Source organism: Rhipicephalus sanguineus, chromosome 6, assembly GCF_013339695.2.
Source record: "Rhipicephalus sanguineus isolate Rsan-2018 chromosome 6, BIME_Rsan_1.4, whole genome shotgun sequence".
NCBI classification, from domain to species: domain Eukaryota; kingdom Metazoa; phylum Arthropoda; class Arachnida; order Ixodida; family Ixodidae; genus Rhipicephalus; species Rhipicephalus sanguineus.
In genome coordinates, this window is record NC_051181.1 from 112,224,293 (window position 1) to 112,249,990 (window position 25,698).

General features: G+C 46.3%; 2 protein-coding genes across 4 annotated transcripts in view; one reads left to right on the forward strand and one right to left on the reverse strand.

Moving 5' to 3' along the window:
- The window catches only part of LOC119396186 (protein piccolo), a 31,765-nt gene extending 24,435 nt beyond the window's left edge, over nucleotides 1-7,330 (forward strand). Inside the window, exon 9 of the mRNA XM_037663280.2 lies at nucleotides 7,089-7,330. Within this exon, the coding sequence (XP_037519208.1) occupies nucleotides 7,089-7,188 (100 nt within the window). The 3' untranslated portion in view covers nucleotides 7,189-7,330. The remainder of the gene's footprint in view (nucleotides 1-7,088) is intronic.
- The window catches only part of LOC119396187 (protein phosphatase 1H), a 34,254-nt gene continuing 15,655 nt past the window's right edge, over nucleotides 7,100-25,698 (reverse strand). Inside the window, exons 6-9 of one of the 3 annotated variants that reach the window (XM_037663282.2) lie at nucleotides 18,955-19,018; nucleotides 18,269-18,376; nucleotides 12,450-12,613; nucleotides 7,100-7,653 (exon numbers count right to left, since the gene is read on the reverse strand). In XM_037663282.2, the coding sequence (XP_037519210.1) occupies nucleotides 7,332-7,653; nucleotides 12,450-12,613; nucleotides 18,269-18,376; nucleotides 18,955-19,018 (658 nt within the window). In that variant the 3' untranslated portion in view covers nucleotides 7,100-7,331. The remainder of the gene's footprint in view (nucleotides 7,654-12,449; nucleotides 12,614-18,268; nucleotides 18,377-18,954; nucleotides 19,019-25,698) is intronic. The other 2 variants (XM_049416985.1, XM_037663281.2) reach the window with 2 other exon arrangements.

Sequence of the window (25,698 nt, forward strand, 5' to 3'; positions counted from 1 at the left end):
CGAACTAACGCGGCCACCAGCGATAAAGCTCGAATGTTCGATGCCGCATCTATAAAATGTCGGCGCGCCTTGCCGCGGTTCAGTTTATCAACGGCCGACGCTCTGTTCGCCGCTATCAGTACAGTGTGTATTGCTTTAGTTTGACTTTCCGTTTCCCGGCCACAAGTTCGGCCAAATAAAGAGTTTCATCTTGGACACGCCGACTGATGCCTTTTCCAAGCCACGACCCCGTGACACTATGTATATACAGGGTATGTCCGAAAAGCAATGTCAGTGAGTCTATTAAAAATATGCATTGATCAGATCAGTATAACACATTTAAGGATTTCAAAACAGGTTCCTAGCTCCTGCGGCGCTACACCGCTTCCAGTAAGATTTCCAGGCATCGAAGGCGTTACGGTAGGTCGCCTCCGGAATGTGCTTTAAAGCCTTGGTGCAAGCCTCTTTGACTTTGTCAACTCTCCCGAAATGATGCCCTTTCATGCAAGTTTTCAAGCGAGGAAAGAAAAGGAAGTCTGGAGGAGCTATGTCAGGAATGTATGTCAGCTGGGCAATCCTTGGCACCTTTGAATCGACAAGGAAGCGGGTCAAGACGAAGGCGGTGTGGACTGGCGCGTTGCCGTCGGTTATGGTCGTTGACGGCCACCCAGCGGGGGCTTCATCACTTACCTCTTTACGACCTTCTAAAAAAGCCTTATGCCGCCGGTACACTTGATGTTGTGACTAACAATAATCGCCAAAGGTCTTTATCATAGGAAAAGTTTCCACTTCGGACTTGTTAAGTTTCACACGAGGCATGATGACAATCCTTTCAGGGGCGTAGCCAAGGGGGGGGGGGGGGTTGGGGGGTTCAACCCCCCCCCCCCGAAAATTTTCAGTTTTGCTTGCGTATATCGGCATGCACACATACAAACGCACGCACGAACATACCTAAAGTATGGTTGAACCCCCCCCCCCCCCGAAAAAAATTTCTGGCTACGCCCCTGAATTAGGGGTGTGCGAATATCAAATTTTTCGAATACGAATCGAATACGAATATCCACCTTCGAATATCGAATATCAAAGGAAAAATGCCTCCACAGTAACAATATTTTATTTAACCTGTAGCTATTTGAAAAAAAAAAAAAAACATTAACAACCTGACTGGCAACACAACATACACTGCTATCTCAAGAACACAATGTCCAGGATAGCACAATGCACATCACAACACAAGCAAATATCACGGCTCAATGAAAGTAATGACTAGGTGTTATCATGAAGAAATATGAGTTGCTCCACATTATCAGGCAGCAGGCGCTCCCTTCTAACCAACGGTACTAGAACCAATGTTCTAGTAACGTTGTTTCTAACAGAGACACCCCCCCTCCTGCCACTGAAAAGGCACGCTCGCTTGGAACAGAAATGGCTGGTATAGGGAGGTACATGGGGCAAAGCTTTGCCAGACTGGGGTATCCGATGGTTCCTACAGTCCGCCACCAGTCACATGGGTCACTGTCTTTCTTCAGAAGTGGTCCCGCATAGTGAACAAGTGGTAGTGCGGCACGTTACGGCCGCATAATATTGAAAATGCACGGTTACATGATCGCTAACAGCGCTGCACGTCGGAGATGCACCAGCAATAAATCATACGTATTGGGGCGCTCGTCGCAGGCAGATATCGTGCCTCCGTGTACTCTCTCTTCTATTATCTTTTATCCCCCCTTACCCCTTCCCCCAGCACAGGGTAGCCAGCCGGTCTAAGAACTGGCTAACCTCCCTGTCTTTCCGCTTGTTTCTCCTTCCTTCCTTCCTTCCTTCCTTCCTTCCTTCCTTCCGTGTACTTACGATGTGTATCACTCCTCTCGGCAACGTTTTTAGCGATACGAACGACGGAGCAGAAATGTGGAAGACGAGTTATTTTATGCACGATAATCGAATCGCATATTCGAATTTTTCGAATATCGAAGTTATCGAATATTCGAAACTTTTCGAATACACGATTTTCGAATCGAATACGAATGTCTCGAATGTAATATTCGACGAATATTCGAAACTTTCGAATATTCGCACACCCCTACCCTGAATCCTTTGTTCCAACGAGCGCTGCATTGTGGCTTGCACGGAAAAGTCTCCTTACTCTCCAGATGGTAGCATACGACAGTGCGACCGCACGTACGTAAGCTAACTTTCCCTCCACCAATATCAAGTGGTCATAGCCTGTTGTGAGGTGTAAACGCTTTAAATTTAATCATTGACATCACTTTTCGGACAAACCCTGTATAAATATAAAAGCCAGAAAGAAAAAAAAATTACACCATCTCCCGCTGAAGGGGACCATGAGGCGATGCGAAGCCGGAGCACTTGCGCGATCGCGTTCCATTGGCGTTTGTTGGGCATGCTACCGACCTCGCGTGGTGGAACGCGAATAGGAACGCTACGCGCGTCGTGTCTTCCCTCTAGCCTGGCCGTTAATTCTCACAGGACGAGCGGGGAACGCGGCCGACAGGCGCGCGAGAGGGGGGCAGCGTAGAAGAGGAGAGAGAGGAGGAAGGGACGCGCATGCGCTGGCGCTCATCGCGGTGGTGCGTAGGAGAGAATTTCGGCATGTCGAGCCCGCATTTCAGAGGAGTCAACCGAAGCAAGCGCTGGAAAACGCGCGCAGCGCTCTCCCGGCTTGAAGGAGAGGAGACTAGAGGAGAGTAGCGCATGAGCCGCGAGAGCAGAAGCGAGAACGCAGGAGAAGCGCAAGCAACTGCTGGGAGAGAAGTGGAGAGAGTAATGCGCAGCTGTTGGGGAGAGGGAAGGCGGAGAGTTGCGGACAAGCAGGCCGCGGGACATACCCCCGAGCAAGAGATGCTTCGCATCTAAAATAATTGAGACGAAATATTTCCCGAAGAGCGCGACCGGGGCATTCGAGCCTGCGACACCTCGCTCCGCAGCGCGCCGTGTTAGACAACTCCGCCACGCAACTCACATGCTCCAGCGTGCTAACGGCAAGCTATTTATATACGCCATTTACCGCTGGCGGTACGCAGAGCTCGGTGGTGCTTCAGCGTGTTCACTATCACCCGCGAGATGGCGCGCTTTAAAGGTCGTCGCTCCGCGCCTGTTTCGCAGGAGTCGGGATGCGCGCGTCCGATCTGTACCTTGCCCTACAGGGCGTGGTCCCCCGTGCTCGCGCGCTTCGTGAGGAGGGAGGTTTGTACGTTTTGTGCTATCACCGCAAAGTTTTCGTTGAAGCTATAGACCGCACGAAGGTCACTTCGCTCGCTGCAGCCGCCGTATTTGTGCAAGGAGTGCGCTGCTAGCTAGAAAAGCCAAAGTAGGGGCTAGCTGATTGTGCGTAGTCGACATTTGCAGCGCCCTGCTCTAACACAAAGAAGTAACAACTGTTACAGTTATTAGTTTACGCTCGTCCCGTGTATACCTGAGTGTGTTCTTTTCTTGCGTCCTTTTTGTTTGAGCAGCGCGCTGCAATTGTCGAACTGTGACAGTTGTCAGTTCGCGCTCGTGCTGTGTGTTCTTTTCATGCGTCTTTTGTGCTTGAGCAGCGCGCTGCAAGTTTCGAGCTGCTTGCCGTTCATCGTGTGACATTCCAATTTGTTGCTATCACATTCTTTGCTTCACCCTTGCGGCGAAACTGACTTTTTTTTTGTAAATGCGCTCTTACAAATTTATTTAGGTTTCCTACTGTGATAAGCCTCCTGAACTTATTAGCTCAAATGTAATTAACTGCTTCTTGCTAGATAGAACCTGTTTCCACGTAGACTAATTACCATGTATCACTTGGCCGCCGATGGCATGTCTCGTCAGTGGAAGTGTCCTTTATTCGAAACGGCTATTTTTTTTTATACTGCGATGAATTGACATGCCCTTAAGGGATACTGAACAAAATTTTTGCCGCCGAGATTTTTCAGACAGATTGAAAGATTGGGTGCTGAAATCGGTAGACACAACCTTCATTTCAGGCAGAAACTAGCAAAAAATAATGAATTTAATGCGTTTTTCATAAACTGCCGCGTCTAGCGGCTGCACCTTGAATTAGAGGAGGTGACATTTAACGTTCCCGGAAATGGGCGTGCCAACCATGCCAGCCGTCGACCGCGTCTCTCAACCCGCTCCACTCCCACTACCGTTCCTAGAACCGGCACGAACGGCACCGGCAGCGAACATTGCTCCCGGGTTGGGTTAGGGTGAGAGCGGTCAACGAGGCACCAAATAGGGGTATTCAGACGGGGGACAAATCCTTGGGGGATAAAGGCGGAGCCTAGTGACGTCAGCTCGCGAGAATTCTCCACAAATGTCCCCCAGTCACACGGACAAGGCGAACGGAGGGGGAGACCAGTGTACCAGACTACTCTGGTGCATAGGCGTGCGCAGGGTTCCCCATCAGGGGGGGGGGGAAGGTTCATTGCAGCGCCCCCCCACCCTACTAAGTCAATGTGTGGGGCAGATTTTGCGCCCCCCCCCACTTAGGTGATTAGGGGGGGGCGGCCGCCCCCCGTGCGCACGCCTATGCTCTGGTGGCTTGTACAGCGCGTTTCACCAGCTGCAGACTGGACACCCACTGCCGCTCTCTGCCGGAGCAAATGCAACACTGTGGCCAAACAAGAGCCCGAAATTCCGCTACATCCCCTACCGCAGGGGAATCGTTTGTCCTGTCGGGGAATAGGTACCCATGTCCTCTGAGGAAGCGCGGGAAGGTCGCGCCCACTCGCTAATCCGTGAAGTCGCGTGATCCGCAATCACCCCGTGTCTCCCGCGCATTTCTCCCTCGTGTGAATACCCTTTAGGTAGGGTCGGCACATCTCAGTGCATTTGTGGAAGGGGTAGAGTGGGATGTAAAGGAGAGGTGGAGAAAGGTAAGTAGCAGGACAGGAAAACGTGCACCCAGCATCCTCCGTGTGGACAATTGACGCGGCCGTCGATACGTAGCCCCGCGCACGCTGACAATCCTCCGAAAATACAGCAAACTGTTCAAATATACGCGAAATAAACTGTTTATCGGAACAGTCGCGTCTATCGAGTGAATTTCGATCTTTTCATTTTCTTTCTATTTTTGTTCAGTACCCCTTCAAACCTCGGTTTTGTCTTAAATAAGTACTGACACGATTTTGAGGCATCGTAAAAGGGACGTTTTTCGTTTCCTTGGTGTGCAATGTTAACGCTCTCCACACACCGGAGTCAGACAACGCGTATAAAATATTTTACTTTGATTTTAAAGTTTCCGTCGCTGAACATCAGCAAGCCAGCTCCACCGCAATGGACATTATCGCGACGAGTCAACACAGTTCCACTAAATTTGCGAACTCTGCGTCCTGCATGCAGCCTAAATCGCAGAAATCACTGTCGTGGTCACTGGACGCCAATAAACTCATCGCTGCTTACGTGCACCAGGAGCAGGTGACGGCTCTGCCACTAGTACGTTGCGAGTTAGTCTCCCCGTGACGTCACACTGCCATGACACGTCACTGAGAAGCCACCTCCTCGATATCGAAACCGAAAGTGTCTTTTTAAGGTAGCGCTATTAAACGTATATTCGATGCATTCCCGAGCACCGCAATACTCTTTTTAGGGTTCTCGACACTAGTGCTTTTATTTGGAGCGACAATCCGAAAATATTTAAAATTCGTGTCAGTACACCTTTAACAGTAGCCTACTGCATATGCAGATGTTGCTAAAAAAGTTTCATATTGTTGCTAGAAAAGTAACATTCTTTCAGTCATATTCAGTGCACTCCAGTACCTCGTTCGACACCCATAAGTAGAACCAGACTTTGTGCGTCTTTCTTTTTTCTTCAGGAAGCTAGGCACTGCAAAACTGTCCAATCAATTTGTTCCGAATCTGTTATTGGCTCAAGGTTTTATTCGTAGCGAGTATAAGAAGAGACTTAGGACCACTACTATGGCACAGTCACAGAAGCTCCACCCTTATGAGAACCTCTGATGATTCTTTTCGGTTGATAGCTGACACTTTCTAACCCAGCTAGTTAATTGTGATGGAGAGCTTATACTTGGCTCAGTTTGTTGCAGTTAGAGCTTGAACAAGCAATGGCAAAAACATCTGTAGTGCTATACTTGCAATTTGTACATCTAAGAAGTGTACCCACATGCAGATCCAGACTGAGGTCCATAGAAGTCTAGTGACTCAAGGGGTCCAAATATCCCGACCAACCCCCCCCTCCCCCCCAATGGGCAAACCCAGAAAAATGTGTGTTAAGATAGTGGCTATACATCCTTAAAAAAATAAATGCATTGACTGACATAAGTCTCTTTTCTCCGGATACCTTCTCACTGCAGTGAAGACAACTTCAATGAAGACATTTTTTTAGAGAAATCAAATATGCATGCAGGGACAGGTAAAACATTGAGGTTCCTTCTAGTTACTATGTGCATGCCATCGCCTATAAGATAAGGACGAAATGCGTAACGATGCAGCTGCATAACGTGGGCATCCCCAACTCCAAAAGCTAGCTGCAAGACCTAGCTGGTGGTTGGGTAGATGTGAATGTTGCGATGATTATGGATTAGAAGATGATGCTCAGTTACAGCACTTCAGTTTAGGGCACTGAACAATGCCTGCCTTAATGTTTGTTTGCAATGCAGCGAGTGACAAAGGATAAAAAGAGCAAAGACAACAGTGTGGCATCCCAGGCACTCACTTTATTCCATACCTCCATTTAAAAAAAAAAAGATAATTATAATAAGGCCTGCCCATGCAGGCTATCACACACACACACATCATGCCCGCTTGCTTACGCTGTACACATACAATGCGCCCAGCAGCAACCGACCCGTTTTCCTCTTGTGCAATTTCTACCTACTTCCCTGAAATGGTTGCAGGGATGCTTTGCAAGTGTAAGGAAACGAGCTCGTTTGCAGGTCATGGAAAGACGCTCATGTTATACATTACTCACATACTCTTCACAATCAAAGAAACAGGAAAAAAAAAATGTCTCTTGATTCGCGTCTTTACATTAGCAATGAGTCCTGGAAGTCCAGAGCAGGGTCCCGAGAAATTGAGAGAAAAAAAAAGTCAAGATAAAAGAAGCCGTCCAATATGCTGCCCGAGGAGTGACTTGATGCAACCACATTTCTTTTCCGCAGGGCATCATCGGCGTCTGTGGCACAGCATCAGCAGCTACAGCCGCGGCGGCGGCGTGGTCCGGATCCGTTGGCGGGCCGGAGGAAAGTGCAAGTGCCTTGAGACCCCACGGAGGGTCCCCATTTCTTCTTCCAGAGGCGCATGCAGATGGCGCCAGTTGGGGGGAATGTCTAGCAAGCACGAAGTTGAGAGGGAGGAGCAGAAGATATGATACATACACAAGTGATCACAAGAAGGAATAAAACCTAGGAGGCGTCAGCTGGGGGTTGAGGTTGCGGTTGCGGCGGCGGTGACAACTGCGGCGAAGACGACGTCCTGGCTGGTGGTTGCGGCTGTGGCTGCGGTTGAGGCTGCGGCTGCGCCTGTGGTTGTGACTGCGCCTGGGGCTCGGGCTGTTGGCGCGTGGAAGCCATCCAGACCCGGTGCTCCTCCTGGTAGCCCAGCAGCGGAATCACGAACACGCTGATGTCGTCGATGGTGGCCGCTCGGTTGTCCACTGTCCGCCAACTCCGTTCCTTGAGCTTGCCCCGGGAGTGCATCACAAGGTCCTGGGCGGCGGAGATGTACCTGCGCAGCCCATATGCACACAGTGCGTTCACAGACTGCTCTGCCACGCGACACCAGCAACTGCTAGTTGCTGCGTGGTCTCGGGCAGCGCGACCGACACCGTACTGACGGTGACGACACGACGACGACGTGGACCAGACCGGAATGTACGAGGGGTGGGGGGGAAACGATGGCGCACACCCCCACACCTTCCACTTTCCTATTCTATCTCCGCCACTCCCTCCCCCTTCCTCCCACTGAAACAGCCGCAGCTGCTAATCCGTGTTGTACGCTCAAACGTTACGCGAATGCGTTTATTCTAACGAATGCCAGGACCGCAATGGACATTACCTATTATTTGCAAAAAAAGCTGCAGTTGTTTGCCTACTCTCGAAACTGGGTTCTTCGAAGTGTCGCCTGTGTGACTTCTGTTATACCAGTTGCTTTTTGAAAAATGATACACTGACGATACTCTGCAAGAATCTTCAACTTCTGAGCCCGCGAGCAAGGAGCAACGCATACTTGCATGTTCAGGCACACTGCTTGCATTATTGTTCAGTACAATTTCAATTGGATTACTTTTAACTTCCATCAAGAATGCTGCTCATGACAGTAAAATTGCATTAACCTATTCCATGTATTTGTCAAATTTGTAAATACTTTCCGTCCACCACTGATTTACAAAAATTTTTCTTGGACATTCACCATTCCAATAGCGATGATGAGTACATCAAAAAAAAGTTTTTTGCCAAATGCACCAATGCCAGTTCCAAATATGGGAAGCTTCCTTTCAACGTGACCTGGGTTACACGAGACAATCTGGATAGCAAAATTATCGTTTGCATGACACTTTTTTTTTTTTTTTTTCGCTTTCAAAACCAAGTCGGCGTGCATGTCCTGCGTTGACGTGCGTCAGGCAAGCTCTGCTTACAATAATCCACGATGCCTCCACACCCCTCAAATGCTTTACTAACTGTACAAAGTTTGGCTTGCCTACTTCGACGTAGTAAAAGAAGGGCTCTCACAATATTAGTCTTAAAATGGCCTTTCGGATGCATTCACTCCTCCGAGACGGGCCAGTGCTCATCACCCACGTAGGTAGACCTTGAGCAAACTTTCGAGGACTAGAAGACCCTTTTCCCCCTCTCTTTACCGATCCCCGTGCAGTATGTGGTAACCGTACTGCAGCCAGTTTCAAACGGCGGTACGCATTATGCATGTACAGAAATGACTATGTGCCGAGCATACTGGGTTGTAGTTGTACACGAAATTATTCGCTCGCTCTCTTTGATGGCCGCTCATATCAAACAAAGGTACTGCCTCTTCCAGTGCATCAGCGCGCCTTCGGTTTTTTGCTGCACGAGTACGAGATTGGCTACCTCATCTTGTATTCCGCGGTGGTAAGCCAGAAACTACTATATAGCCTGTATAATACTAATGACGAATGGAAAAAAAATTTTTCTGCCGTTTTGTTGCTCCCGCCTTGGGTGAATACAACACTGTTGCTGCGTCGTCTTTTTCTTCGGAAAAATAATAAAAAATATGGTAGTACACGTGCTCTTTCCCATCTTCCTGGTGTGTCCCAAACTGTTTGCATGTATCTGTCCCCCGTGCGTAACCCTTTAATTTTCAAGCTCAATCTAAGTCGGCTGCAGAAGCCTAGTGTCTAAGACGCCGCGCTGCCGAGGTTGAAGTTGCATGTTCCAATGGCAGACATCGCAGCCACATCTCAATGAGGCCAAAATGTGAAAACATGCATAGTTTAAAAGCATAGGCGTGTGCACAGGGGGGGGCAGGGGGGGCGGCCGCCCCCCCTAATCACCTAAGAGGAGGCGGGGCGCAAAATCTGCCCCGTACATTGACCCTTCTAGTCACCTAAGAGGGGGAGAGGGGCGCAAAATCTGCCCCATACATTGACTTAGTAGTGTGTGTGTGGGGGGGGGGGGGCGCTGCGATGAACCTTTGCCCCCCCCCCCCTTATGGGGAACCCTGCGCACGCCTATGTTTAAAAGCACATTAAGAAGTTGAAGAGTCCCTGACTACACTAACGGTGTACCTCATAATCAGACTTTTTATTTTTTTCACGTCAGCAAACCGTCAGCGTCAGCGACACTTATTCCACAAAATTGGTACACATAATGTGCTGACCCCCAAAACATATACTATATGGTTTATCTTTCATTTTTAGTCGGAACATTGAACAATGTAACATGTTTAGAAATGGAGACTTGCACTTAAAATACGCGAACGATATTTTCACTTTGAAAAGGCAAAGCAGGAAGGACTATAAACTCCTAACGAGTGCTTTTCAACCTGACTGATAACAGCAAAACTCTAGCCTGGATGATTATTGGAAACTTTGTCTCGCGACACTAGCACTCATCGTACAAGATGGCGAAATGAGTGCAGCTTGCAGCTTGAAAGTTAAAGGGTTGACGTTTTTTTTCAGCCTCAAGAAGCTATAGCAATTTTAGCAGGGCGGCAAATAACATGGTCCACTGTATCAAAAACTAAACGCTGTGCGGAGCTGACGATGATGGTGATGTGACTGAGGTTGTGTGATGTTTCACTGCGTGCACATTTTGAGGCCTGTCCTTTCTACCAGCTGATTCTTTGTTCCATTTAAGTTTGTGTCGCATCTGGTGCTGTACTCAAACCTCGGAGCACAGGACACAGTGCGCGGTAGTCCTTTGAAAACAATTTATTGCAAAAAAAAAAAGGCTGCCTTAATGTTGCAACGAAGTTAGCTATAGTTACCTGGTTGTGAATGCAGTTCAGTTGTACTAACCACACCTGTACAGCTACACTTACCGACCAAATGTAACTAGGCCACTTTCTATTTGCTTTACGAACACACACCGAAGCCATCTAAGAATAATGCATTTAGTGATGTAACCGGAGTACTACTACAAGTCACTTCCCTAGTTTTCTGACGGCTTAATACTCTCTATCTCTTAAACTTATTTTTTTTTTCTTCAAGGATACTACGCGCACTTTAGAAAGCAATGAATCGACTGCACTGTATACTACAGTGGTGCGAAGGGTAGTAAATGCCACTAATGAAAAATTTTGTGCGACCGTGAGCTCAAGCCTATGGTATTCTCTCATGCAAAAGCATTGTTGGTAACGTCTGTTTGTCAAAATAATCCCGCCAGGTGATAAAAATCATAGGGTTAAAATAACAGTGCACTTAATTGCGGATAAAGAACCCGGTGCTTAATTTAAAAGCCTTCTCATTACATGGACAGGAGGCAAGACGAAGTGCAGCTAAATTTAAAACACGCTTATTCCCTAAGTTTCCGCTTTGCAGGAGCCCTGTCCTCACTAAACAACAGTCGTTACGGCAACCGGCGTGTTAATGAGACTGCTGTTGCCACGAGAAATCGGTAAACTCATTTATAGAATAGGAGTTCCATGGACATGTGGTCGCCTTTTGAAGAGGTACTCCACGGCCTGAACTTAGCTGCATATGCATTTCGGACAGTCTCGAAACTGAGCATTTTTGTGTTGGCAAAGCATGACCGCTACTTGTACATATAAACTTGTGCAATAGGCTTCGTTTGTGATACTTTCGTTAGTAATTTACTTTCAAAGTGCTATGCGGTGTTCTGAATGCTGCTTGTTTTCAGAGCGCAGAAGATGAAGACAGAAAAAAAAAAAAAGAGACTTTAGTCGCGCTAGTGGCTCGGAAAGGTCGGACACGAAAGGACATGGAAGAATCAAGGTGCTAATTGACCCTGGGCACAAGTAACAGAAGAAGCGATGCTGGAAGTGAATTCAACGCCCTGTAACAAATGTTGCATATGCTCATATGATCTCTGTAGATGCTGCAGCAACTACAAGTAAAGGCATTACATGTTTGCTCATAAAAACGCTCTGGTTTTCTTTTTCTCACGGCCATTACACTTGACATTCTGAAGGGACAATAAAGTGAAACACTGAATCAGTTTAGACTAGGCATGTGCGAATATTCGAGCACTTCGAATATTTGAATGAATATTAAGATTTCTGAACTCTTGACACGAATTTAAATTATTCGAAATGAACGAATAGGTGTATATTAGACCGCAGGTAACCCCCCTGTAAAGGCGGTTTCACTGCATCGTAGGAGTGCTATGCCGTGAAAACACCTGTACAGAAAAAAAACCCGCGCTGCCGCAAAGCCCCAGTTCAAGGTTGAATGAACATATTACCCTCATACCGATTATTTATTTCTTAAGTTTAAAGGCTTGTTATACAAACTTATATGCGATAAGAATAGGAAATTTTAAATGTAACATATTTTACCGTTTATCACTAGCATCCTATTGAAATTCAGATCCTGCTACTATCCAAAGTTGCTTCCACTTTACTATAACCAAAGAAGTGATATTCACACATGCTTTGTTCCAAACTTTAAAAATATTGTGCAGGTTAGCTGGGTCATGACAAATATGCTCATTTTTCTTTATGTCATATATACAATTTGAACTATTTGATTCAAAATTATTCTAACAAATAACGATTCGCTTCGAAACTAAAATATACTATTCGCCCATCCCTAGTTTAGAGGCTTTTACTTTTGGGTCTTTTATAGCAGAGTCTTCTTGCAGTGAAAGTGTATGCTATTAGTATTCTTGAAATGTAATTTACTATTACAAGGGAAAATAGGTTTTTTTCCCCGCAGTATGTCCCTGGTGGATAGTTTATCACAGGACAATGGAAAGAGAACGAATGACAAGAACAGGAACACGTAGCATACAGTAATGCTTGCTACTAAACAAAAAGAGTTATGAGTAAAGACACAGCAGAACACTGCAGCTAGCTCAATTGCTTACCTGAACTTGAAACGCTGAGTGTCGCTAGCAGGGAAGTGGTCAAGCGATTTGAGCACAATTTGAGCTGCCCTGTCATTGGGCAGCACATCCCACAGGCCATCTGTACCCATGACGAGTACGTCGCCATCCGTAAGCTCCTCCGCACAGACGTCAAAGATGCGAACCTGCATGGGCATTGTATTAGCGCCTTTACTTCGTGATGACAGGAAGGCAAGAACAGAATGCATGCAAATAAAAAACATGACCGGTTTCACAACCCACCAGTGGCGACGTTTACACCTTGAGGAGGGACTCCGCACACTATCAACCATGTGAGCAAATAATGCTCGAATCTCCTTTAAAGTTGATATTCACACTAAAGATGCGGTTCATCTTGCCTTGAGCAGAACAACCTATCAAATGCCAATGCTCTGCTCACGCACTATAAAGGCCCAACCCTATATGCGCGAAAATGCACGCGGCAGCGACGAGCGATGCTATGAGCGACGAAACGAGCCGTTCGTGCGACGTGTCGCGTGGTCGATTTCGCGCGATCGCTCGGTTTTTCAGATTTGGAATCTGTCGCTCGTCGCCCGGAAGCGTTGTGCTCAAGCAGCCAATAGCAAAACACCGGAACAAGATGCATCAGTAACGTGTTGCTGATTGCCACCACTTTCTTATCGATGCGCATCAACAACAATGTTCATCAACATGTTCACCAACATGGCCAACGGCAACGAGCGCAACGTTGACGTTGTTGAACGTGAACGTGCGTTACAGGACCTCAGGGACGGGAACTACAAGTCCCGCGGCGTCTGTGACGCGGCTTGGCGGCACGTAGCAGCAGTGATGGGATCGAAAAAAATGCTACAAGACAATGATAAACATTTTATGTACCATTATGCAACAAAACATCATATTTTCCATTGCATACCTCTGACGACGGGCCACTTTTGGTACGAGTAAACGCCCTCATGCTAGCAACAGTGGAGATCGTTCGCCGAAGCCGTCGTGTGAATGGCGTTTGCCCATCCAAGCGACCGCTTGCGCAAAGACGATATATGTCGCGTCGCTCGTCGCTGTCTCGTGCATTTTCACGTATATGGGGTTTGGCCTTAATGTCTCCATTGCAATCAGGACCTTCCAATGAATTTGCCATGGTTTCACAACCCACCAGTGGCGACGCTTACACCTGGAGGAGGGATTCCGCACACTATCAAGCATGTGAGCAAATAATGCTCGCATCTCCTTATTGGAGTTGGTATTCACACTAAAGATGCGATTCATCTTGCCCTGAGCAGAACAAGCTATCAAATGCCAATGCTCTGCTCAAGCACTCTAATGTGTCCATCGCAATCAGGACCTTCCAATGAATTTGCCATGGAGGCATCAGTCGGCTAGAGGGTCAACCATTGTTGCTCTAAAGGCAGTGCGCTGGTTCCCACACAGACAAACACAAACGCACGAGCGCTCATGCTCATCTCTTTTTGTGTTGCTTCATGCATAAACAAGTGCCTTTAGAATAAACTGCCTTTAGAATAAAGATCATCCAATGCTGCTCTCCCAGTATGAATTTTATTGTAGGATTTCATTCACTTCTAACAGTGCACCTCCTTATTTTGAGTGTGCTGTATCCTTTTCCTTCCGCATTACTTCTGGTTATCAGGCCATTAGCATTTCCCACTCTGTGGCCATGCCAAAAAGGTGAGTTAACTGGAAAGATATACAGTCGATCCCGGATATATCGAACTCGAAGAGGACCGCGAAATAGTTCGATATATCGATAATTCGAAATACGAAATATGCGTATTTAAGGCTTTAATTAAAGCACTGCAGGCCTCGACAGTTTTCTGAAATCGTAAAACGCACGAACATGACGATTCGCTCACATATGCTAAAGAACAAGGCGAGAACTTCTTTTGCAAGTTAGCGCACTTTATTTCGCATGAAAAAAGTCCGTCAACTTGTCTTGCTTCTTGCGCGCCGTGAATTCATCAAGTCATCGTCAATATTATTGAAGCTTTCCAAATAAGTAAATTCAGCACCTTCCGCCACAACAGCGGTGATCGACGCTGAACGCTGATGCGAGCTCTGCAGCGCGGTAAAGGGTAAGCGGTGGCAGAGGCGGCTGGCATCTTCAAACCGCACGGGTCCATTTCCGCAGCACCGACAACGTCAGCTCTGATCTCGGCATCGATGCAGTCAGAAACAGCTACGTCGTTATCTGCACCGATGAAGTCACTCGCAGTGCTCCCGTCCGATACGGCGCCCGGAAACGCTCATAAGTCGCAAAGTTCACCGACGCACCGTATGCCGTAGTCTGCGGTCATGACGCGCCCAAAGTCGTCACCTGGCACCAAGGCCCGTAAGGAAACAGTGCACGACGGTGCTTTACTTGACGTCGTTCCAAGCACCGGTCATCATTTTTATCGCTACGAGCGGGACAATGTTTAGTTCGACTCCCGAATGACGATTTATCAAGAACGAAGCGCGAAGTACACATTCCGCTATAGTGCCTAGAATATACTGGCTAGTGTGCTGAGCGCGCGCTTTGGCGTGGCCATCGCGCTGATGCCTTCCCACAGTCACCGCATGGCGGCGCTGCGACTCGCTAAGGTCCATCGCGCGTCGGCGGCTCCTGCGCTTGCAGCTGCGTAGCACGGCGCTTTCGCTTTTAACCAGACTCGTCAAAACACGCGATGAAGAATGAAATATTGCGCCAAATTATTGCCCGCAGAGCTGAACTGGTTGGGCACTACAAAACCGAAGCTTTTCACACACGTGCTAGTTTCCGCGACTCTGTGCTTCACCGCGAAAGCGAAGGAAAAATCGCAATCGATATATCTGCCAGTTTCAGCTAGTTGACACGTGAGACGCAAGTAAATCGTGTTGGGATGGCTCACGGAATTTCGATCGCGATCAAGTCCGACTCGAATTCTTCGCTTGCTATGAAAATTCGCTGGCGATTTTACTCGCAGCAGGGTGCTTTGAAGGGCAGTTGTTTTTCTAATCTTATTCCGAGCGCGAAGCTGGGACGAAGGCTAAGAACAAAAGACTTCATCCCGTTTTCGCGCTGTTTTCAAGCGATTTTACTCGAAGTGATAAGTCAACAGCAATTCGCACTTCTCAGTCGTGGTCATATTTTAGTATTGCATCACACTCGGTATGATGCACCATCATGGACTTGCGAGTGGATCATGCGCCGTCGGATCGGTGGCTACGATAATTCTCGCGAGCAGATATTTCACCCGGAGCGAGCCGACAGTAATCGCAAATTCCCGTGTTAACGCTGGTATTACGCAAATACACTAATATTTCTTGCAAACATTATGACACAAGCTTTTGCACGTTGTTCGCTTTCACAAACAGGATGAATTTGCTCACCCAGCCGCTGCAGACATATCAGCATAGGCCCTATACTTTCGGATCGATTTGTTCGATGTTTCTGCAGTTCAGCTGTGCCTACTGCATTGTTGTACTTCATGAGTAAGTCTGTAGTTAACAGAGCATCGTTATACCCAAATTGTAGGGTGGGGTGGTGGTCAGTTTCACGTGTCTTGCGTTTCCAGCATGGCATTCCTTATTTCTAGACCACATGCGATGAACACAAGCCAGTCTGAATAGGATTCACTACTCATATGCATTTTATTTGAAAGGCATCTGCTCAATTCAGAAAAAAAACATTACGAATGTGTCCTGGAGCTTGAAATTTCATTTTAACAGAAGGAAGGTAAGTGCAAAGAAACCGAACAGGGGTCATAGTCAAGATCGACATCTCAATTAGATAATTTCATTAGTCTAGGACTGTGATGGGCTGAAATATTGCCTGAAAAAATCAAGTGCAAGGCACCTTTGTGAATATGGGCTCTTGTTTTAACCGCAATGGACTAACAGTTTAAGGTGGGGTGAGACTTCCTTTCGTAAAAAATTCAATTTCGGAATTTAAAAATTACCTGATACAGCATTTCTTTATATTTCAGAAATAAATATATCACATGTCGGCACTCACCGTTTCAAAAAGAATTTTAGGTCCTTTTTCTTTGACACATTGGCAGGTAATTCGCGCGTACCCCTACGTTATTTCTGCGTTTTTCTCAAAAGAACATTTTTGTAATTTCTGTACCTTTTTCTCGAGAACTAGTGGGCTTAGAAAACAAAAATTTCCACGTGTTAACTAATGGCATTTACATAACTGGCACTAGAACCACTAGCGTATGAGCATTTGTATTTTTTAGTATAAAAATCAGTCATAAGTGGCAATTTTGATAAATAAACAAACGCAAAAAAAACATAACATATCTAGTTTTTAGTATAAAAATCAGTCATAAGTGGCAATTTTCATAAATAAACAACGTAAAAAGACCTAACATATCGTATTAGTTCCACTTCTGTAAAGTGTTAGCAGCTACCTTTATACGCATCTGCAGATGGCCATTATTTAAAAATTACATTAGTGGAAAAAAAACACAAATCAAACTACTAAACAGTTCGCTCGCCGAAGCCGTCTTGTGAGTTTTAATGCCCAAACGCTTGCGGTCTATTACGTGTCCTCGTCGCGCCAATTTTAGTCATTTTAGCCGATCATGACTGCTGTTTGGCACTTGTCTCATTGCTCACACTTCCAATAATGATTGAATATAATCATGGTTTTCTACCACGCTACACCTGAGGAGGGCTGTTCCGCACCATCAACTTATCGTAATGTGAGCATAAATGTAAACAAATGCTCAACAGAAGAGATAGTCATAATACCAGTTCTTAAATGCGGCGAGTAAAACATAGTGAAAATGTTTAGCGGGCAGGTCACACAACTGCTTAATACAAAAAAATAATGAAAAACCTCATATGCAACAGAAAATGCGATAGCCACTCCGGAAGCATGCTTCTCTCGGCATCATTACTCTTTGGTTCAGTTTAACGTGCGTACACAAAGAACAGCACAAACACGACAAAAACAGATGAATTCGGACATGAGGCACGGATCCTTGTAAAGCTGCGGAGTAAGATGCCAGACCGACCGCGTTATTGGAGGGCTACACCTTGCGACAATCGCCCCTGCCGGCGAAAGTTGGAAGGCATCACCGACCCTGCCACCTCCTCCCATAGGAAACCCCCTCCGCTCAGCTAGCCAGTATATTCTAGGCACTATAATTCCGCTGACCCACGAACAAACATTTCTCGTCGACATGTTGTTGTTGGCGCGATGGCACTTGTGGCTTTGCAGAAGGCAGCCGCTACTTTGGCTGCGAAAAGCGTAGCCTCTGAGATCTGCATTCTAAAACCGAAAACACTGAAAATACGTCACGAGGTTGCGGATCTCGAAGGCCATGCTTTTGCGGGCCCGCATGCCTCGTGCGCGAACAGACAAGTTGGAATGCAAACATTACAAGGCTGCCAAGTCACTTCGAATTCTCATTTTGGTGCCCTCGGCAATCAGCCTCTTTGAAAAACGCTAGCCCATGCGTTAAAATGCGGACCGCGCGTCAAATTAGCGGTGAACTGACAAGCGCTGCGCAACGAACTAGAGGCAATTTTCGTCACCTCGACGAGGGATTGGAACTAAGAACGCGGCCGTGATCTATAGTTTTTAGGAAAAATGCACTTTCTGGCTTCGGCGCGGGGCGCGTTGGATATAGCAGATGTTTCGCTGCGGGAGTTCGATATACGTGCACACCAGCCCCATACTTTTGCATGGGATATTCAAGGGGATTTCTCAACTGTACGATATAGCCAATAGTTCGATATATCCGAGTTCGGTATATCCGGGATCGACTGTAACACGTTTGACGTGGATCCACTATGTAACAAGCCAGCTTGGTTTATCAAGTCGGCCCGTTTACCTCGGGCTCCGGAGTAAGGAATGGTTTGATGTCCACATTGCTGCTTTGTGCCTTGAGGTCATGGTCTCCAAAGCCTCGGGTGACTCCGATGGTAGCCAGGACTCGGCTCTGCAAGGCGCGAAGAGCAGTACAATCCACTATACAATTACACCATTTCAAGAGCAAAGGTTCAATGAAACACAAAGATAATCGAAATTGGTTCCAGCCAAGCCAAAATGCAGACCAAGAGACATGCAAAAAATGTTGGTCACTTTTCATGTGCCCATGTACAGTGGAAATGCGTGTGAAAAACAACCAAAGGGAACATCTGTTTTCGCATTGTGAAATGGAAGTGCATCTAGAAGCTAAATAAAAATATGTGCTAGCAGTGGCTCCTGATTATGTATCTTGAAACTATGAAAGATTTTTGCTTTAACCCGAGCTACAATGAAAAAGAACAAAAGCCTTTGCTGTCCACATTGATTAGGTGATAAGCTGCAATTGTCACTGGCACTGGCAAGGCTAACGGCACATCAACTGCCTCTTTGGAAAAATGCATGGAAGGTCTTCTCATTTTATTACCTATTCTTTGCCATACATACTGTACCTTAAAATAAAAGGTGGTTGATTTCTACTGTTTAAGACAACGTTAGTACAGCAACAATGATGATCAAATGAAATGGGGTCAACATGAATGATAAACTTACCCTCTTGCCCTCTCCGTAAATAAGTGGAAATCGGAGGTCGTCGAGCGTCACCGTCCTGTATGCCCTGCGCACATGGTATCAAAGAGTGTGTGTGGTGACCGCGTTACAAGAATGTGCAGAGAAGTAAACAGTGCGGGAACACGTCGCCTGTTTTGCTTCATTAACTTTAATACAATGACGCAAGGAAAACACCAGCCCACCCATTAGTTATTTATGCTTCAACAACATTTGTGCTTCGTACGATGGCATATGAATAAGAAACAAAAAATTGGTATCAAGCAATCGGTGTGCGGACCAGCTAAACTGTGGATGCAGAAGTGCCAAGCAGGAGTGCTCGTCCTTTCATACCCTCAACAAGTACGGAAAGAATGGAATCACTTACCTTGTTGATGACAGTAAGTAATCAAAAAAAGCCCTTCTTGACAATTTATTTTAACTCTTACCTTGGTGCTCAACTGCAATTTATTTTTTGTTTAAGCCCCATCGACTTCTGTCGTAATGCCTTTGGCCCCGAGAAAGCACAAATATAATTCAACAAACAAAATAAACCAGTCACAGTGCAATAGTGCTGGGCTCTTCAAGTGAAAGCAGTTACAAAAACAGTATATGAGGGATTGTGAATCTATGACACAGACATCCTCAGTTATGCATCTGCACATGCTTGTAAGATATTAAAACAATAACCTTGAGTAGGGGCTGTGATTAGCTCCTCACAAGGAGTGCGGTTGAACCCAACGTACAGAATGCAACATTTATCTATTGTTCAACAACACTGCCAATCTGATGTGAGATCATAGCATTAAGAGTCCACATCAAAGCACAGCAAAATGTACAATCATAAGAGAAAGAAATAGAAACACACTTACATTATGCAGTGACCATGTGTAACACAATGAAATGCAGGACAAGTTCAATACCAAAACACAGCAGTAGTAATAGCTAATACAAAATAGTCATTCAGAGAAAAGTGAAAGCTAACAACTGCTGCATTAAATAGTGTAAAAAGAAAAATCAACAGCATCAAACTGCTTAATTAACAGCATAATAAAACACAGCAGATACAAGTGATGTGTAGAATATGTAAACACAGAGGGAAAAAATAGACACCTTAGATAGAGTTGGTACTCTGCAAATATATTATTATTATTAGTGACAGGGGCATAGGATGGTCAAGCGATGAAAATAAAGGAAGTATTGTAGCTGTGAAGTAAGCAACAACGCTTTTTGTAAACAGGGGTTACGATTCCCAGCTTACACTGGAGGTGTCGTTCACTTTGCAGTAAATCGAACCCTCATCTAATCTAAACATAAAGAAGTTTGTTTCTTTGACTACAACCCGACTTGCAAGCTGCATTCGTATCCACTCAACACAAGCCACAAAGCCAACTCACCAGCCGGTCATGAAGGCGTCCCGGCACAGCAGGCGTTTGCCTAGGTCAAGCTCGCACGGGCGTCGCACAAACTCCAGGGGGTGAACTCGCTGCCTAGCAGCTCGGGGCACTGCATGCCCTGTAGATAATATTGCCAATGGATTTAAACACAGGCCAGTAAATGCTACCACCACTTTATGAGCAGTTGCACCTCTAGGGTGCAACTACTATTTTATGATGCATCTCGGTTGGCAGCTCTGGTCCTCTAGCTCAGAGTCGGCAGATTCCTAGTGCAGCTTGCAATCTGAGCGGGAGAGAGCAGTGTTACCAACCTAATGCATCAGCGATCTTGGAGCAGCGCCTGCAGCGCCACGGCGCGGGCAGCACGGGAAAGCCACCATGTAAACCAAAACATTTGCGTGTGGCACCCAGCTCTGAAGTGCTTCAATGCCGCGACAGCTCCGTGAACTTGCTCGCATTGAATTTGGTGATCATCATTGTTTGAGCTACTACCTTTAGGGCCTTTGGTTGCGATGTGCTGTAAAACCGGCACGGATGATTCTTGTGCTTTAAGTAGCTGCCTTCGCTTAACCATGGTGGCAGGTTAAGCCTTGTTGAATGCATGAAAACGCCACAGACACAACTCAACAATGTTTTGAACAACGTCTCGCTTTGAAACTCCCAAATGTTTAATGCTAAGAAATGCACACTGGCAGCTGTACCTGTCAACAACCGCGGCATCCAGGCCCATTTAGAGTAACATGACGTGTTCTCAGCCAGATTGCGCCAATGCTCTCACTTCGAAGTCAGAGCGATTGGAAGCACTCTGAGTGGGAGGCTGACGCTCTGGAAGAACCATCCGAACATAGTCTGAGAGCTCGACTTCTACCACCCGAACACGCGGCCCACTTTTCAGAGCCCTCTAGAGTGCTCGAAAATGACCATCCAAATATGCCATTAATACTCCTTTTCAGGGTGCAACTATTTTAAGACACCCTTCAGGGTGTTCTGAGCATTCTGACCAAAACGTATCCTTTAGGGTGTAGTTTTCACACAAAAGGGTGTTTTTTGACCCACAAAGGATGTATTTGACAAAAATGCACCCTTGAGCGTGTACTTTTGTTGCAATAATCGTCTTTTCTCTTGCGACATTCCCTAACTTAATTCTCTGTGTCCTTGTGTATCTATGTATGCAAATCAAATTATAAATAACGGCGATTTTCGCCCATGTCAAAGTACTTTCAGGACATGAGCGGTGGGCACGCTTTTATGTTCCTGAGACGCTCTGTTAGGAAAGTGGCGGCCCGATAGCTTTTAAAAAAGAAATACTCGCAAGCAGCCAATTGACGAGAATAATTGTTTGGGACAAATAAGCAAAAAAGCGCAACACCGAAACCGAAACCCAACCGAGTGTGCAAACACTGTCTACGTATAACGTAGACGTGTTACGAAATAACCGGATGTCGTGCAAGGCATGCCGGGCACGCGGCGTGGAACAACAATGAAAACTGTGACAGCCGGTACGACCAGATTACGGAGAAGCGCCGGCCAAACAGGGTTGGGCAACACTGTCTGTCGCCTTGTGCACAAAAGCAGCACACGCAAATCGCTGTAGCGGCCTAAGCGCCGAAAGTGCTTTAGCAGAGTGCCCTCGGCTGCGTCACAACACTTCCGCAAAGACGCTTAAAAGCCAATACTGACGTCACAGCGTGACAATGAAAAAAAAATAACAAAGAGAAAAATTAATGCTTATTTACAGTACACACGAAGAAAGCAAAAAAAAAAAAAATATGGTAATAATTGCAGAAACTGGGAAGCCAGGAGGGCGTTTCATTCAGACAATCTTTAAAATTAAAACATTTGCAAACAATATTTATGAGGAGCTTGTTGTTTCATGTCTCAAGCCTGTAATTTGGCATAACCGGCATGTCTGTGCCTGAAGCGTGCAAAGGAACGTAGTCGCCCCGATAAATCGACCGATTTCACTGAGCTCGGATCGGACATCGACCTCGTAATTCGGAAATCGCGCGGACCGCCGTTGGATCCCTTTAATAGAAAATGTGTAACGCAGCACGACCAGTACTTTTCGGACAGCTGCGGATCTACACGATAATCCGGACCCTGCGGTGGGCACGCTTGTAGGAAGAGACGGCATTCTTCCGGCACCCGTACCATAGGAAAGTGGCCTCGAGCACCAAGCTTCTAAAAAAGGGAACGCAAGCAATTGGCCAGATCTATGAGGCTCTACTTCGAGCTACTTTATTCAGGTTGTGAAAATGGACTTGGAGGCACTCGTCAACTGTGGAAATCGTAAAATCGCGAAATCCTAATTCCAGTTCCTGTATCCCCGCGCTGCACTGCTAACCGCCATTCTGTCTAACTGTAATTCTGTCGAAGGGTGCGGTAAAGCGTGCTGCACGCGCGTTCATTTTTATCTTGAGACTTGCTTTATTTTACGCTCTGCTGTCTCAAAAATCTGAGTTGAATGGGATGTACAAATGGAGCCATCACAGCAGCGGGCAGCAACAACAATGAAAGGCGGCAACGATTCACTGCCGATTTTTAACACGCCCGATTCCGGACAGAGTAAGCCAAACATTTGGGTTCGCGGCACCGCACCAGCCCCAACGTCGTTCTTAACATCGTCAGAAATTTCACTAAAACTCTTCGGCTAGCGATTTTTCACTTTCTGCAAATCAAGCATGTAAAAGTAAAATTGCAAGCCCGCATCTAGTGCTCTGCAGAGTGCTCCTCGTAGGTTCACAAGCGCTTTCGCAGTCGGCCTTTGCAAAGACAGTCCGAAAGTCAGCTTTGTCGCGAGCCGAGTGTTATGGAGTGAAGCGGACGGAAGGGGCCGCTATCACGGCGCGTGTAGCAATGTCTTTACGGAAAAAGTGGAAATAACAAGGCGTGATGGCGGAGGTGGAAACGCGCCAAGCTCAATCGTGACGAGCTACGATAAGCATTTACAGTACACTGCTCGAAGAAAGCAAAAAAAATGTGGCCTGGGGGTGCATGAGTGCCGCATTTAATGCGCAGAACCCAAACGCGCCGCGCCGCCTTCACTGCCTCTTTGTGACTGAAGTGCGGCGCACAGAGCTGCCTTCATTCAAGTAAATGATCTAGCGAAAAACTGCGGAGATTCAGGCGGACTTGGTATGCACGTAATGGAATTATGTGCAGGCATGGCACGCATTGACAATTTGTTCGGCCACCGGCTTGAAGCAAGAATATGTTTTTTTATGAGGAGCTTGTTTGTTTCATGGACATTTGTAATTCGGACTTATTTACCGGCATGTCTGTGCCCGTAGTCCGACACTATCGGTGGAAAACTGTATGCCTAAAAATGCTGGCATTTAGCTACAATGACATCACCTTATATGTGCAGGAGTGCCTGTCATTCACATTTGCGCCCTTGTTTGGAGGTGCAAACCAAACTGACCATGACACTAGGCGAAAGAACCATTCAAAGAGCTTGCTACGAGTAGCGGCAGGCATTTTTTGTTTATGCATGCCGATACAAGACCTGTCAGCCACAATATTTGAGAAATAATACGGTTGTAGCCATGAAGCTTTAAATACTGGTGAAAAAATACAAAAAAAGATTTATTACTGAAGATGTCGACTGCTTATAATTCGTACAACTACCATACAGACCAACACACCATACTGGCACGAATACAACATAAAGTTACTTTGGCTGTGCACTGTGAGATTACTCACATAAAGGACTATTTCAGTTCTGAACTGCTTCAACACAAATATGCCATTGTGTTTATTAAAAACGTAGGCAGAAAAAAAAAAAAAACTAATTTACAAGCTAACCCTGTGTTTCTGCAAACACTGTGAAGCACAAGATATTTTTGTTTAGAATCTGTCTGGCACAAACTTGTACAGCGCCTTGCACTAAACATAATAAGCAATCTCTGGTTAGCACATTGCCTTTGTCTATTTGGCAGGATGCCTTGAGTAGATACACACAGACAGACTGCGAGAGGTGTGAGATCAGCTACAGCAGTCTGTATCTCATCTGTTTCTGTTACAATAGAGAGTTTTAGTTTGTCTGCAAACTTTAAAGCATTTCTGCATTAGCAGTTTAAAAGGTCAGACTGGTGGCTGGTTGGTAGTGTATAACTCCAGAACAGTAGCGCAAAAAATCACACAGACGACGACAGAGCAAAATGGGATACAGCGCTAAACTAACAACTCAGTGTTTATTGCAGGTGACCATTATCCTGCATTAGTAGGATAATAGAGGTGTAGGTGCGAGTGGCTAGATCAGTTGCAAAGATGTATATTCACAGTAACCAAGTGTATTTCACTTCCTGCTGGTGAATACCTGGCGGCGGCGAAACTGCCAGTGTGTCGCCTTTTTAAATGTAGCTGCAACATCTACACTCAACCGACAAAGAAGAAAAGGCGTCTAGATAGGTAGGTGAAGCCTACCAATTAAGTTGCCATCACGTCTGGTAAACAGGCACTGTGCGAAAGCCAGTGCATAGAAAAAATAAAGAACACACTATAAATCTCTACCATCTTTTCTGCCATTTTGAAAAACAGAGCGCTCTGCCACACACACGAATGCCTGTAGAAAAGTCGGCGTGTGTGGTCGTAAGGAGGAAAGGGCAAAGAACATATGGAAGCCTATCTTGGGGGAGTGGGGTGTGTGGAGGCCAGAGAGCAAGAGTGAATCAAATGAGAAAGAGTACGACAAAGTGGTTATAAAGAAAGTGGACAAAAAACCCTCATACACAAACTGCGATGCACGCCCACGCAATCTCGAATGGCCAAACACAGCTGCACTTGCAGCGGCTGAGAGCGTAGCACAAACGCAGTCCTGTTAGGGGCCCTGAGTGAAGCTTGGCAGGTAAATCGCAACTGTTGTGCGCGACTGCCCAGAAACCTACACATATGGGGCCGTGACCCATGTGAACATAAATCACTGCAGTGGATCAGGCAGCACTGCGGTCCAAATGCTATAAGCTCACAGCAGGGCTCGGGTTGCAACGGTACTATTAATACCCTTATTTTGAACTGCGCCAAAGGTTAAAGGACAAGTATAGGAGAAAGGTAATGGTATACTGAAAGACAGGGCTTTACGCCAACATGCCACTGAGGATACGTAGGTTAACTCCTACACCTTTTATGATATAAGGATATGTTTAAGTTGAACGTAGTTCTCGCTCCCTGAAGGCGAGAATTGCAGTAAACAAAGGATACAAATTCAGACAGGCTTGTGCCTCCAGAGGAGCAATATGGAAACAATGAATCCCAGCAAAGCAAAATTTTCAGCATTTTTTTTCTAGGCGCTACTTCATCTTTCGCTTGCTCGTCAAGATGAGATGAGGCCATCATTTGAGGCTTGGCCAGCAGC